Source organism: Carcharodon carcharias, chromosome 1 (genome assembly GCF_017639515.1).
Source record: "Carcharodon carcharias isolate sCarCar2 chromosome 1, sCarCar2.pri, whole genome shotgun sequence".
NCBI classification, from domain to species: Eukaryota; Metazoa; Chordata; class Chondrichthyes; order Lamniformes; family Lamnidae; genus Carcharodon; species Carcharodon carcharias.
The window spans coordinates 251,454,827-251,471,487 of record NC_054467.1 but is presented as its reverse complement, the minus strand read 5'-3'; the positions used below and the strand labels follow the sequence as shown (position 1 = coordinate 251,471,487).

The 16,661-nt window shown below is 39.7% G+C and overlaps 1 protein-coding gene across 1 annotated transcript in view; it reads right to left on the bottom strand.

Annotated features, from left to right (window-relative positions):
• Positions 1-16,661, bottom strand: part of mrps26 (mitochondrial ribosomal protein S26) — a 72,996-nt gene that overhangs the window by 3,464 nt on the left and 52,871 nt on the right. The window contains exon 2 of the mRNA XM_041192039.1: positions 2,177-2,323. Within this exon, the coding sequence (XP_041047973.1) occupies positions 2,177-2,323 (147 nt within the window). The remainder of the gene's footprint in view (positions 1-2,176; positions 2,324-16,661) is intronic.

Sequence of the window (16,661 nt, the reverse complement as noted above, 5' to 3'; positions counted from 1 at the left end):
AACTGGAGGTCAGACAATCACCAAGAAATCAAGAGAAACTTCTTTACCTTGAAAGTGAGGAGAATGTGGAACTAATTATCACATGGAGTAGTTAAGGTCAACAGCACAGATGTCTTTGAAAGGAAGCTAGACAACCACATGAGGAAGAAGGGAATGAAAGGTTACACTGATAGGGTGAGATGACAGAGGATGGGAGGAGGAATAGAACATTAAGGTTCGCATGGATTGATTGTACTGAATGGCCCATTCCTGTGCTATATATTCTATGTAACCTTGAATAAGGAGGCTGTGATCGAATGCTGCTAAGGCAGCTCTGAGACTCAACAACAACTTATATTTATATAGCACCTTTAACGTAATGAAACCCTCCCAAGGTACTTCACAGGAGCATTATAAAATGAAGTATAATACCAAGCCAGTCAGATGACAAAAGCTTAGCCAAATCGGTAGGTTTTAAGGAGTATCTTAAAGGAGGATAGAGGGGTAGAGAGGCAGAGAGGTGTAGGGAGGGTTTCCAGTGCTTGAGGCCTAGGCAACTGAAGGCGCGGCCACCAGTGGTGGAGCACTTATGATTGGGAATGCACAAGAATCAGAATCAGAGGTGTGCAGATATCTCAGAGGGTTGTGGGGTTGGAGGAGATTACAGAGATAGGGAGGGGAGGGGAGACCATGGAGTGATTTGAAAAGATGAGTCAGCAGGAGACAGGACTCGTTGCGAGTTAAGACATTGAAATTTTTTTTTTAGTTGTTCAAAGGATGTGGGCTAGACCAGCATTTATTGCCCATCCCTAATCAGAAGGCATTTAAGAATCAGCCACATTGCTGTGGGTCTGGCAGATTTCATTCCCTCAAGGACATTAGTGAACCAGATGGGTTTCTACAATGGTACCATTGTAAAGTCATCATCAGACTTCTAATTTCAGGTTTTTATTGAATTCAAATTTCACCATCTGCCATGGTGGGATTTGAACTCAGGGCCCCAGAGTATTACCCTGGATCTCTGGGATACTAGTCCAGTGACAATACCAGTGCCACCACCTCCCCACCAAAGTCTAGAGCTAAAGAAGGCATAGAGGAGGTCTTAGCAGCAGATGAGCTGAGGCAGGTAGAAGTTGGGTGATCTTACGGAGGTAGAAATAGGCGATCTTAGTGATGGCACAAATATGAGGTCGGAAGCTCATCTTGGGATCCAAGCTTGAGCTCATCCAATGTTGCGAACAGACTGGCTTAATCTCAGACTGTTGCCAGAGAGAGGGATGGAGTCGGTAGTTAGGGAACAGAGTTTGGAGCAGGGACCAAAAGCAAATGCCTTCAGTCTTCCCAATATTTAATGCTGGAAATTTCTGCTTTTCCAGTACTGGATGTCGGATAAGCAATTATTTTTAAGCAACAACGAAGGAATTGAGAGAGATGGTGGTGAGGTAGAGCTGGGTGGTGTCAGTGTACATGTGAAAACTAATGCTGTGCGTAGTCAAGCAGTGGCATATAGATGAGAAACAACAGGCGGCCAAGGATTGATTCTTGGGGGACACCAGAGGTAACGGTGTGGGAGCAGGAAGAAAAGCCATTGAAAGTGATACTATGGCTATGATTAGATAGACAAGAATAGTGAGAGCAGTCTAACCCAGCTGGATGCCAGTGGAGATACATTAGAGGAAGATGATGTGGTCAACCGTGTCAAAGGCTGAAGAAAGGTTGAGAAAGAGGAGGTTGTCACAGCCACATAAGATATGATTTGTGACTTTGATAAGAGCCGTTTCGGTAATGCGGCAGGAGTGGAAACCTGATTGGAGAGATTCAAACAAAAATGGGAGTGGATTTCGGAGGCGACAACACTTTCAAAGACCTATGGAAAAGGAAAGGGAGGTTGGAGATGGGGACAATAGTATGCAAGGACAGAGGGGTCATGGGTTTGGTTTTATGAGAAGAGTGGTGACGATAAAAGGAGTGAGGGACAACACCTGAAGAGGGAGAATCGTTTACAATATCAGCTAACATGGGGGATTGGAGGGGAAGAGGGGTGATCGGCAGTTCAGTAAGAATAGGATCAGGAAGAGTAGGTAGGTCTCATTATCAAGACGAACTAAGAAGAACAAGGAGAGACAGGAGAGGAACTAGAGAAACAAATAGAGAAGATGCTAGGGCCTTGGGGGAACATAAAGGAGGTTTGGCTCACCGAATTTTTCTGAGTCTTTCATTCTCCAGATTATTGAAAGCCATTAACTTCTGATGTTCTTCAGATTCTAGCTTTGCTCGTTCCTCTGCTAGCGAGCCCACCTCCTCTTCGTAACGCTTCCGTAACATTTCCTCCTTAAACTCGGCCCTTCAGTTTGAGACACGAAAGAGGAAAGAAAGTCAAATTTCACTCACCTCGCCTTTCATTTGGTCAGCTGAGTGTGCGTAACAAATCAAAACCAGTCACTACATTTCAGAAGCTGAAGCCAAAACTGAGGAATCCAAACAGGCAGTTTCAAATTGCCAGATATAGAGAAAGAACAGTGCCAAGTGTGAGGCAGTTGGTAGCGCTCTCTCACCTCTGGGGGCGGGGGTTCACAGTCCTGCTCCAGAGACCCGAGTAGAAAATCTCAACTGACACTCCGAGTGAGGGAGTGCTGCATTGGCAGAGATGAAAGCCTAAACCGAGGCCAGTCTGCCCTCTCAAGTGGAAGTTAAAGATCCCATAGCACTATATCAAAGGAGAGCAGTAGAGCTCCTATGGTTTCTGAACAGTATTTATCCCTCAACTAACACCTGAAAAGATTCTCTGATCCATTATCACCTTACAATTATTATAAGGGGAATTTGCGAACTGGATGTCGAATCTTGACAACAGTGATAACAGTTCAAGGACACCGTTCATTTTGAAATACATTGGGAAGGCCTGCAGTCACAAATGGTGCTTCATAAAAGCAAACCTAAACTAATCATGTAACACCAGACCTTTTATATCACAATCTCCGTGTATTAATGACGGATGTTCCCCACTCTCTCTCTATTACTGACGGATGTTCCTCACTCTCTATTACTGACCGATGTTCCTCACTCTCTCTATATTACTGACAGATGTTCCTCACTCTCTCTATATTACTGACGGATGTTCCTCACTCTCTATTACTGACGGATGTTCCTCACTCTCTCTATATTACTGACAGATGTTCCTCACTCTCTCTATATTACTGACGGACGTTCCTAACTCTCTCTGTATTACTGACGAATGTTCCTCACTCTCTCTATATTATTGGAGGTTACTCACTCTCTATATTATTGGCGGATGGTCCTCACTCTCTCTATATTATTGATGGATGTTCGTTGCTCTCTCTATATTATTGACGGATGTTCCTCACTCTCTATTATTGGTGGATGGTCCTCACTCTCTCTATATTATTGACAGATGTTCCTCACGCTCTCTATATTATTGACAGATGTTCCTCACAGCTTCTATGTTTCTCGCAGGTGTTCCTCACTCTTTGTATCATTGACAGATGTTCCTCACTCTATATTACTGACAGATGTTCCTCACTCTTACTATATTATTGTCGGATGTTCCTCAATGTTTCTATATTACTAAAGAATGTTCCTCCCTCACTCTATATTATTGTCGGATGTTCCTCACTGTTTCTATATTACTGACGATGTTCCTCACTCTCTCTATATTATTGTCGGATGTTCCTCACTGTTTCTATATTACTAAAGAATGTTCCTCATTCTCTCTCTATTACTAACGAATGTTCCTCACTCTCTCTATATTATTGTCGGATGTTCCTCACTGTTTCTATATTACTGACGGATGTTCCTCACTCTCTCTATATTATTGTCGGATGTTCCTCACTGTTTCTATATTACTGACGATGTTCCTCACTCTCTCTATATTATTGTCGGATGTTCCTCACTGTTTCTATATTACTAAAGAATGTTCCTCATTCTCTCTCTATTACTAACGAATGTTCCTCACTCTATATTATTGTCGGATGTTCCTCACTGTTTCTATATTACTGACGGATGTTCCTCACTCTCTCTATATTATTGTCGGATGTTCCTCACTGTTTCTATATTACTGACGATGTTCCTCACTCTCTCTATATTACTGTCGGATGTTCCTCACTCTCTCTATTACTGATGAATGTTCCTTACTCTCTCAATATTATTGGTGGAGGTTACTCACTCTCTATGTTATTGGTGAATGGACCTCACTCTCTCTATATTATTGACAAATGTTCCTTACTGCTTGTGTTATTCGCGGATGTTCCACACGTCCTATATTGACGGATTTTCCTCACTCCCTATATTATTGACGGATGTTCCTCACTGTTTCTATATTGACGGATGCTCCTCAATGTTTCTATATTATGGACGGAAGTTACTCATTTTTTCTATATTATGGACGGATTTTCCTCACTCTCTCTATTATTGACGGATTTTCCTTGCTCTCTCTGTATTATTGACGGATTTTCCTCGCTCTCTCTGTATTATTGACGGATTTTCCTCACTCTGTATTAGTGACGGATTTTCCTCACTCTATTATTGACGGATTTTCCTCGCTCTCTCTGTGTTATTGACGAATGTTCCTCGCTCTCTTTGTATTATTGATGGATTTTCCTCACTCTCTCTGTATCATTGATGAATGTTCCTCATTCTATCTATATTACAGGGGGATGGGCTCACTCACTCTGTATTATTGACAATGTTCCTCACCCTCTCTGTATTATTGACAGATGTTCCTCATTCTCTCTTTATTATTGACGGATTTTCCTCACTCTCTGTATTACTGACGGATGTTCCTAACTCTCTCTGTATTATTGACAGATTTTCCTCACTCTCTCTATTTTACTGACATATGTTTCTCACTCTCTCTGCATTATTGACAGATGTTCCTCATTCTCTCTTTATTATTGACGGATTTTCCTCACTCTGTATTATTGACGAATGTTCCTCACTCTCTCTGTATTATTGACAATGTTCCTCACTCTCCGTATTATTGACAGGTGTTCCTCATTCTCTCTTTATTATTGACGGATTTTCCTCACTCTGTATTATTGACGAATGTTCCTCACTCTCTCTGTATTATTGACAATGTTCCTCACTCTCCGTATTATTGACAGGTGTTCCTCATTCTCTCTTTATTATTGACGGATTTTTCTCACTATTATTGACGAATGTTCCTCACTCTCTCTGTATTATTGACAATGTTCCTCACTCTCTCTGTATTATTGACAATGTTCCTCACTCTCTGTATTATTGACGGATGTTCCTCGCTCTCTCGGTATTATTGATGGATTTTCCTCACTCTATATTATTGACGAATGTTCCTCACTCTCTCTGTGTTATTGACGAATGTTCCTCATTCTCTCTATATTACAGGAGGATGGTCCTCACTCTCTCTGTATTATTGACAGATGTTCCTCATTTTCTCTTTATTAGTGACGGATTTTCCTCACTCTCTGTATTACTGACGGATGTTCCTAACTCTCTCTGTATTATTGACAGATTTTCCTCACTCTCTCTATTTTACTGACATATGTTCCTCACTCTCTCTGCATTATTGACAGATGTTCCTCATTCTCTCTTTATTATTGACGGATTTTCCTCACTCTATTATTGACGAATGTTCCTCACTCTCTCTGCATTATTGACAATGTTCCTCACTCTCTGTATTATTGACAGGTGTTCCTCATTCTCTCTTTATTATTGACGGATTTTCCTCACTATTATTGACGAATGTTCCTCACTCTCTCTGCATTATTGACAATGTTCCTCACTCTCTCTGTATTATTGACAATGTTCCTCACTCTCTGTATTATTGACGGATGTTCCTCGCTCTCTCGGTATTATTGATGGATTTTCCTCACTCTATATTATTGACGAATGTTCCTCACTCTCTGTGTTATTGACGAATGTTCCTCATTCTCTCTATATTACAGGGGGATGGTCCTCACTCTCTCTGTATTATTGACAGATGTTCCTCATTCTCTCTTTATTAGTGACGGATTTTCCTCACTCTTTGTATTACTGACGGATGTTCCTAACTCTCTCTGTATTATTGACAGATTTTCCTCACTCTCTCTATTTTACTGACATATGTTCCTCACTCTCTCTGCATTATTGACAGATGTTCCTCATTCTCTCTTTATTATTGACGGATTTTCCTCACTCTGTATTATTGACGAATGTTCCTCACTCTCTCTGTATTATTGACAATGTTCCTCACTCTCTGTATTATTGACAGGTGTTCCTCATTCTCTCTTTACTATTGACGGATTTTCCTCACTCTATCATTGACGAATGTTCCTCACTCTCTCTGTATTATTGACAATGTTCCTCACTCTCTCTGTATTATTGACAATGTTCCTCACTCTCTGTATTATTGACGAATGTTCCTCACTCTCTCTGTGTTATTGACGAATGTTCCTCATTCTCTCTATATTACAGGGGGATGGTCCTCACTCTCTCTGTATTATTGACAGATGTTCCTCATTCTCTCTTTATTAGTGACGGATTTTCCTCACTCTCTGTATTACTGACGGATGTTCCTCACTCTCTCTATATTATTGACAGATTTCCTCACTCTCTCTATTTTATTGACGTATGTTCCTCACTCTCTCTGTATTAGTGATGGATGTTCTTCGCTCTCTCTGTATTGATGAATGTTCCTCACTCTCTGTATAATGATGAATGTTCCTCACTCTCTCTATACTATTGATGGCTGTTCCTTGCTCTCTCTGCATCATTGACGGCTGATCCTTGCTCTTTCTGTATTATTGACGGATTTTCCTCGCTCTCTCTGTATTATTGACGGATGTCCCTCACTCTCTCCGTATTATTGATGGATTTTCCTCACTCTCTCTATATTATTGAAGGATGTTCCTCACTCTCTCCATAATATTGATGGCTGTTCCTCGCTCTCTCTGTATCATTGACGGCTGTTCCTCGCTCTCTCTGTATCATTGACAGCTGTTCCTCGCTCTCTCTGTATCATTGACGGCTGTTCCTCGCTCTCTCTGTATCACTGACGCCTGTTCCTCGCTCTCTCTGTATCATTGACAGCTGTTCCTCGCTCTCTCTGTATCATTGATGGCTGTTCCTCGCTCTCTCTGTATCATTGACGGCTGTTCCTCGCTTTCTCTGTATCATTGACGGCTGTTCCTCGCTCTCTCTGTATCATTGACGGCTGTTCCTCACTCTCTGTATTATTGATGGATGTTCCTCACTCTCTGTATTAATGATGGATTTTCCTCACTCTCTCGGTATTATTGATGGATTTTCCTCACTCTATTATTGATGGATTTTCCTCACTCTCTCGGTATTATTGATGGATTTTCCTCACTCTATTATTGACGGATCTTCCTCACTCACTCTGTATTAGTGACGGATTTTCCTCCCTCTCTCTATTACTGACGAATTTTCCTCACTCTCTCTGTATTATTGACGAATGTTCCTCATTCTAACTATATTACAGAGGGATGGTCCTTATTCTCTCTGTATTATTGACAATGTTCCTCACTCTCTCTGTGTTATTGACAGATGTTCCTCATTCTCTCTTTATTATTGACAATGTTCCTCCCTCTCTCTGTATTATTGACGAATTTTCCTCACTCTCTCTGTATTATTGATGGATTTTCCTCACTCTCTCTACTTTATTGACAGATTTTCCTCACTCTATTATTGACGGATTTTCCTCGCTCTTTCTGTATCATTGACGGATTTTCCTCACTCTCTCTGTATTAGTGACAGATTTTCCTCACTCTCTCTGTATTAGTGACGGATTTACCTCGCTCTCTCTGTATTAGTGACGAATTTTCCTCGCTATCTCTGTATCGACGGCTGTCCCTCACTCTCTCTGTATTAGTGACGGATTTCCTCCCTCTCTCTGTATTATTGATGAATTTTCCTCACTCTCTCTGCATTATTGACGGATTTTCCTCCCTCTCTCTGTATTAGTGACGGATTTTCCTCACTCTGTCTGTATTAGTGACAGATTTTCCTCACTCTCTCTGTATTATTGACAGATTTTCCTCACTCTATTATTGACGGATCTTCCTCACTCACTCTGTATTAGTGACGGATTTTCCTCACTCTCTGTATTATTGATGGATTTTCCTCACTTTCTCTGTATTATTGACGGATGTTCCTCGCTCTCTCTGTATTACTGATGGATTTTCCTCACTCTCTATATTATTGACAGATTTTCCTCACTCTCTGTATTATTGACAGATTTTCCTCACTCTCTGTATTATTGACAGATTTTCCTCACTCTCTGTATTATTGACAGATTTTCCTCACTCTCTGTATTATTGACAGATTTTCCTCACTCTCTGTATTATTGACAGATTTTCCTCACTCTATTATTGACGGATTTTCCTCAATCTCTCTATATTATTGACAGATTTTCCTCACTCTATTATTGACGGATTTTCCTCGCTCTCTCTGTATCATTGACAGATTTTCCTCACTCTCTCTGTATTATTGACGGATTTTCCTCATTCTCTCTATATTATTGACGGATTTTCCTCACTCTGTCTATATTATTGATGGATGTTCCTCACTCTCTCTGTATTATTGACGATGTTCCTTACTCTCTCTGTATTGACGGATTTTCCTCACTCTCTGTGTATTATTGACGGATTTTCCTCACTCTCTGTATTACTGACAGATTTTCCTCTCTCTGTATTATTGACAGATTTTCCTCACTCTCTGTATTACTGACAGATTTTCCTCACTCTCTGTATTATTGAGATTTTCCTCACTCTCTGTATTATTGACAGATTTTCCTCACTCTCTATATTATTGACAGATTTTCCTCACTCTATTATTGACGGATTTTCCTCGCTCGCTCTGTATCATTGACAGATTTTCCTCACTCTCTCTATATTATTGACGGATTTTCCTCACTCTCACTATATTATTGACGGATGTTCCTCACTCTCTCTGTATTATTGACGGATTTTCCTCACTCTCTCTGTATTATTGACGGATTTTCCTCACTGTGTATTATTAACGGATTTTCCTCTCTCTGTATTATTGACGTATTTTCCTCCCTCTCTCTGTATTAGTGACAGATTTTCCTCGCTCTCTCTGTATTAGTGACGGATTTTCCTCGCTCTCTCTGTATTAGTGACGGATTTTCCTCACTCTCTCTGTATTATTGACGGATTTTCCTCCCCCTCTCTGTATTAGTGGCGGATTTTCCTCACTCTCTCTGTATTATTGACGGATTTTCCTCACTGTGTATTATTGACGGATTTTCCTCACCCTCTCTGTATTAGTGACGGATTTTCCTCACTCTCTCTGTATTATTGACGGATTTTCCTCCCCCTCTCTGTATTAGTGGCTGATTTTCCTCACTCTCTCTGTATTATTGACGGATTTTCCTCACTGTGTAATATTGATGGATTTTCCTCACCCTCGCTGTATTAGTGACGGATTTTCCTCACTCACTCTGTATTAGTGAGGATTTTCCTCCCTCTCTCTGTATTATTGACAAATTTTCCTCACTCTCTCTGTATTATTGACGAATGTTCCTCATTCTATCTATATTACAGGAGGATGGTCCTTACTCGCTCTGTATTATTGACATAGTTCCTCACTCTCTGTGTTATTGACAGATGTTCCTCATTCTCTCTTTATTATTGACGGATTTTCCTCACTCTCTGTATTACTGACGGATGTTCCTAACTCTCTCTGTATTATTGACAGATTTTCCTCACCCTCACTATTTTATGACATATGTTCCTCATTCTCTCTGCATTATTGACGGATGTTCCTCACTCTCTCTGTATTATTGACGGATGTTCCTCACTCTCTCTGTGTTATTGACAGATGTTCCTCACTCTCTCTTTATTATTGATGGATGTTCCTCGCTCTCTCTGTATTATTGATGGATTTTCCTCACTCTCTCTACATTATTGACAGATTTTCTTCACTCTATTATTGACGGATTTTCCTCGCTCTTTCTGTATCATTGACGGATTTTCCTCACACTCTCTGTATTATTGACGGAGTTTCCTCACTCTCTCGGTATTAGTGACAGATTTTCCTCACTCTGTATTAGTGACGGATTTTCCTCGCTCTCTCTGTATTAGTGACAGATTTTCCTCGCCCTTTCTGTATTAGTGATGGATTTTCCTCACTCTCTGTATTATTGACAGATTTTCCTCACTCTATTATTGACAGATTTTCCTCAATCTCTCTATATTATTGACAGATTTTCCTCACTCTATTATTGATGGATTTTCCTCGCTCTCTCTGTATCATTGACAGATTTTCCTCACTCTCTCTGTATTATTGACGGATTTTCCTCATTCTCTCTATATTATTGACGGATTTTCCTCACTCTGTTTATATTATTGATAGATGTTCCTCACTCTCTCTGTATTATTGACGATGTTCCTCACTCTCTCTGTATTGACGGATTTTCCTCACTCTCTGTGTATTATTGACGGATTTTCCTCACTCTCTGTATTACTGACAGATTTTCCTCACTCTCTGTATTACTGACAGATTTTCCTCACTCTCTGTATTACTGACAGATTTTCCTCACTCTCTGTATTACTGACAGATTTTCCTCACTCTCTGTATTATTGACAGATTTTCCTCACTCTCTGTATTATTGACAGATTTTCCTCACTCTCTCTATATTATTGACAGATTTTCCTCACTCTATTATTGACGGATTTCCCTCGCTCGCTCTGTATCATTGACAGATTTTCCTCACTCTCTCTATATTATTGACGGATTTTCCTCACTCTCTCTATATTATTGACGGATGTTCCTCACTCTCTCTGTATTATTGAAGGATTTTCCTCTCTCTGTATTATTGACGGATTTTCCTCACTGTGTATTATTAACGGATTTTCCTCTCTCTGTATTATTGACGTATTTTCCTCCCTCTGTCTGTATTAGTGACGGATTTTCCTCGCTCTCTCTGTATTAGTGACGGATTTTCCTCGCTCTCTCTGTATTAGTGACGGATTTTCCTCACTCTCTCTGTATTATTGACGGATTTTCCTCCCCCTCTCTGTATTAGTGGCGGATTTTCCTCACTCTCTCTGTATTATTGACGGATTTTCCTCACTGTGTATTATTGACGGATTTTCCTCACCCTCTCTGTATTAGTGACGGATTTTCCTCACTCTCTCTGTATTATTGACGGATTTTCCTCCCCCTCTCTGTATTAGTGGCTGATTTTCCTCACTCTCTCTGTATTATTGACGGATTTTCCTCACTGTGTAATATTGATGGATTTTCCTCACCCTCGCTGTATTAGTGACGGATTTTCCTCACTCACTCTGTATTAGTGAGGATTTTCCTCCCTCTCTCTGTATTATTGACAAATTTTCCTCACTCTCTCTGTATTATTGACGAATGTTCCTCATTCTATCTATATTACAGGAGGATGGTCCTTACTCGCTCTGTATTATTGACATAGTTCCTCACTCTCTGTGTTATTGACAGATGTTCCTCATTCTCTCTTTATTATTGACGGATTTTCCTCACTCTCTGTATTACTGACGGATGTTCCTAACTCTCTCTGTATTATTGACAGATTTTCCTCACCCTCACTATTTTATGACATATGTTCCTCATTCTCTCTGCATTATTGACGGATGTTCCTCACTCTCTCTGTATTATTGACAGATGTTCCTCATTCTCTCTTTATTATTGACAATGTTCCTCACTCTCTCTGTATTATTGATGGATGTTCCTCGCGCTCTCTGTATTATTGATGGATTTTCCTCACTCTATATTATTGACAGATTTTCCTCACTCTATTATTGACGGATTTTCCTCGCTCTTTCTGTATCATTGACGGATTTTCCTCACTCTCTCTATATTATTGACGGATTTTCCTCACTCTCTGTGTATTATTGACGGATTTTCCTCACTCTCTGTATTACTGACAGATTTTCCTCACTCTCTGTATTACTGACAGATTTTCCTCACTCTGTATTATTGACAGATTTTCCTCACTCTCTGTATTATTGACAGATTTTCCTCACTCTCTATATTATTGACAGATTTTCCTCACTCTCTATATTATTGACGGATGTTCCTCACTCTCTCTGTATTATTGACGGATTTTCCTCACCCTCTCTGTATTATTGACGGATTTTCCTCACTGTGTTTTATTGACGGATTTTCCTCCCTCTGTATTATTGACGTATTTTCCTCCCTCTCTCTGTATTAGTGACGGATTTTCCTCGCTCTCTCTGTATTAGTAACGGATTTTCCTCGCTCTCTCTGTATTAGTGACGGATTTTCCTCACTCTCTCTGTATTATTGACGGATTTTCCTCCCCCTCTCTGTATTAGTGGCGGATTTTCCTCACTCTCTCTGTATTATTTACGGATTTTCCTCACTGTGTATTATTGACGGATTTTCCTCACCCTCTCTGTATTAGTGACGGAGTTTCCTCACTCTCTCTGTATTATTGACGGATTTTCCTCCCCCTCTCTGTATTAGTGTCGGATTTTCCTCACTCTCTCTGTATTATTGACGGATTTTCCTCACTGTATTATTGATGGATTTTCCTCACCCTCTCTGTATTAGTGACGGATTTTCCTCACTCACTCTGTATTAGTGACGGATTTTCCTCCCTCTCTCTTTATTATTGACAAATTTTCCTCACTCTCTCTGTATTATTGACGAATGTTCCTCATTCTATCTATATTACAGGAGGATGGTCCTTACTCGCTCTGTATTATTGACAATGTTCCTCACTCTCTCTGTGTTATTGACAGATGTTCCTCATTCTCTCTTTATTATTGACGGATTTTCCTCACTCTCTGTATTACTGACGGATGTTCCTAACTCTCTCTGTATTATTGACAGATTTTCCTCACTCTCTGTATTATTGACAGATTTTCCTCACTCTCTCTATATTATTGACTGATTTTCCTCACTCTATTATTGACGGATTTTCCTCGCTCGCTCTGTATCATTGACAGATTTTCCTCACTCTCTCTATATTAACGACGGATTTTACTCACTCTCTCTATATTATTGACGGATGTTCCTCACTCTCTCTGTATTATTGACGGATTTTCCTCACTCTCTCTGTATTATTGACGGATTTTCCTCACTGTGTATTATTAACGGATTTTCCTCTCTCTGTCTTATTGACGTATTTTCCTCCCTCTCTCTGTTTTAGTGACGGATTTTCCTCGCTCTCTCTGTATTAGTGACGGATTTTCCTCGCACTCTCTGTATTAGTGACGGATTTTCCTCACTCTCTCTGTATTATTGACGGATTTTCCTCCCCCTCTCTGTATTAGTGGCGGATTTTCCTCACTCTCTCTGTATTATTGACGGATTTTCCTCACTGTGTATTATTGATGGATTTTCCTCATCCTCGCTGTATTAGTGACGGATTTTCCTCACTCACTCTGTATTAGTGACGGATTTTCCTCCCTCTCTCTGTATTATTGACAAATTTTCCTCATTCTATCTATATTACAGGAGGATGGTCCTTACTCGCTCTGTATTATTGATATTGTTCCTCACTCTCTCTGTGTTATTGACAGATGTTCCTCATTCTCTCTTTATTATTGACGGATTTTCCTCACTCTCTGTATTACTGACGGATGTTCCTAACTCTCTCTGTATTATTGACAGATTTTCCTCACCCTCACTATTTTATGACATATGTTCCTCATTCTCTCTGCATTATTGACGGATGTTCCTCACTCTCTCTGTATTATTGACAGATGTTCCTCATTCTCTCTTTATTATTGACAATGTTCCTCACTCTCTCTGTATTATTGATGGATGTTCCTCGCGCTCTCTGTATTATTGATGGATTTTCCTCACTCTCTCTATATTATTGACAGATTTTCCTCACTATTATTGACGGATATTCCACGCTCTTTCTGTATCATTGACGGATTTTCCTCACTCTCTCTATATTATTGACGGATTTTCCTCACTCTCTGTGTATTATTGACGGATTTTCCTCACTCTCTGTATTACTGACAGATTTTCCTCACTCTCTGTATTACTGACAGATTTTCCTCATTCTGTATTATTGACAGATTTTCCTCACTCTGTATTATTGACAGATTTTCCTCACTCTCTATATTATTGACAGATTTTCCTCACTCTATTATTGACGGATTTTCCTCGCTCGCTCTGTATCATTGACAGATTTTCCTCACTCTCTCTATATTATTGACGGATTTTCCTCACTCTCTCTATATTATTGACGGATGTTCCTCACTCTCTCTGTATTATTGACGGATTTTCCTCACTCTCTCTGTATTATTGACGGATTTTCCTCACTGTGTTTTATTGACGGATTTTCCTCCCTCTGTATTATTGACGTATTTTCCTCCCTCTCTCTGTATTAGTGACGGATTTTCCTCGCTCTCTCTGTATTAGTAACGGATTTTCCTCGCTCTCTCTGTATTAGTGACGGATTTTCCTCACTCTCTCTGTATTATTGACGGATTTTCCTCCCCCTCTCTGTATTAGTGGCGGATTTTCCTCACTCTCTCTGTATTATTTACGGATTTTCCTCACTGTGTATTATTGACGGATTTTCCTCACCCTCTCTGTATTAGTGACGGATTTTCCTCACTCTCTCTGTATTATTGACGGATTTTCCTCCCCCTCTCTGTATTAGTGGCGAATTTTCCTCACTCTCTCTGTATTATTGACGGATTTTCCTCACTGTGTATTATTGATGGATTTTAATCACCCTCTCTGTATTAGTGACAGATTTTCCTCACTCACTCTGTATTAGTGACGGATTTTCCTCCCTCTCTCTGTATTATTGACAAATTTTCCTCACTCTCTCTGTATTATTGACGAATGTTCCTCATTCTATCTATATTACAGGAGGATGGTCCTTACTCGCTCTGTATTATTGACAATGTTCCTCACTCTCTCTGTGTTATTGACAGATGTTCCTCATTCTCTCTATTATTGACGGATTTTCCTCACTCTCTGTATTACTGACGGATGTTCCTAACTCTCTCTGTATTATTGACAGATTTTCCTCACTCTCTCTATTGTATGACATACGTTCCTCATTCTCTCTGCATTATTGATGGATGTTCCTCACTCTCTCTGTATTATTGACAGATGTTCCTCATTCTCTCTTTATTATTGACAATGTTCCTCACTCTCTCTGTATTATTGATGGATGTTCCTCGCGCTCTCTGTATTATTGATGGATTTTCCTCACTCTCTCTATATTATTGACAGATTTTCCTCACTCTATTATTGACGGATTTTCCTCGCTCTTTCTGTATCATTGATGGATTTTCCTCACTCTCTCTATATTATTGACGGATTTTCTTCACTCTCTCTATATTATTGACGGATTTTCCTCACTCTCTCAATATTATTGACGGATTTTCATCACTCTCTCTGTATTAGTGACGGATATTCCTCGCTCTCTCTGTATTAGTGACGGATATTCCTCGCTCTCTCTGTATTAGTGACGGTTTTCCTCGCCCTCTCTGTATTAGTGACGGATTTTCCTCACTCTCTGTATTAATGATGGATTTTCCTCACTCTCTGTATTAATGATGGATTTTCCTCACTCTCTGTATTAATGACGGATTTTCCTCACTCTCTGTACTATTGATGGATTTTCCTCACTTTCTCTGTATTATTGACAGATGTTCTTCACTCTCTCTATATTATTGACGGATTTTCCTCACTCTCTGTATTACTGACAGATTTTCCTCACTCTCTCTGTATTATTGACAGATTTTCCTCACTCTGTATTATTGACGGATTTTCCTCACTCTATTATTGACGGATTTTCCTCACTCTGTGTTATTGACGGATTTTCCTCACTGTGTATTATTGATGGATTTTCCTCACCCTCTCTGTATTAGTGATGGATTTTCCTCACTCACTCTGTATTAGTGACGGATTTTCCTCCCTCTCTCTGTATTATTGACAAATTTTCCTCACTCTCTCTGTATTATTGACGAATGTTCCTCATTCTATCTATATTACAGGAGGATGGTCCTTACTCACTCTGTATTATTGACAATGTTCCTCACTCTCTCTGTGTTATTGACAGATGTTCCTCATTCTCTCTTTATTATTGACGGATTTTCCTCACTCTCTGTATTACTGACGGATGTTCCTAACTCTCTCTGTATTATTGACAGATTTTCCTCACTCTCTCTATTTTATGACATATGTTCCTCATTCTCTCTGCATTATTGATGGATGTTCCTCACTCTCTCTGTATTATTGACAGATGTTCCTCATTCTCTCGTTATTATTGACAATGTTCCTCACTCTCTCTGTATTATTGATGGATGTTCCTCGCGCTCTCTGTATTATTGATGGATTTTCCTCACTCTCTCTATATTATTGACAGATTTTCCTCACTCTATTATTGACGGATTTTCCTCGCTCTTTCTGTATCATTGACGGATTTTCCTCACTCTCTCTATATTATTGACGGATTTTCCTCACTCTCTGTGTATTATTGACGGATTTTCCTCACTCTCTGTATTACTGACAGATTTTCCTCACTCTCTGTATTACTGACAGATTTTCCTCACTCTGTATTATTGACAGATTTTCCTCACTCTCTATTATTGACAGATTTTCCTCACTCTATTATTGACAGATTTTCCTCACTCTCTCTATATTATTGACAGATTTTCCTCACAATTATTGACGGATTTTCCTCGCTCGCT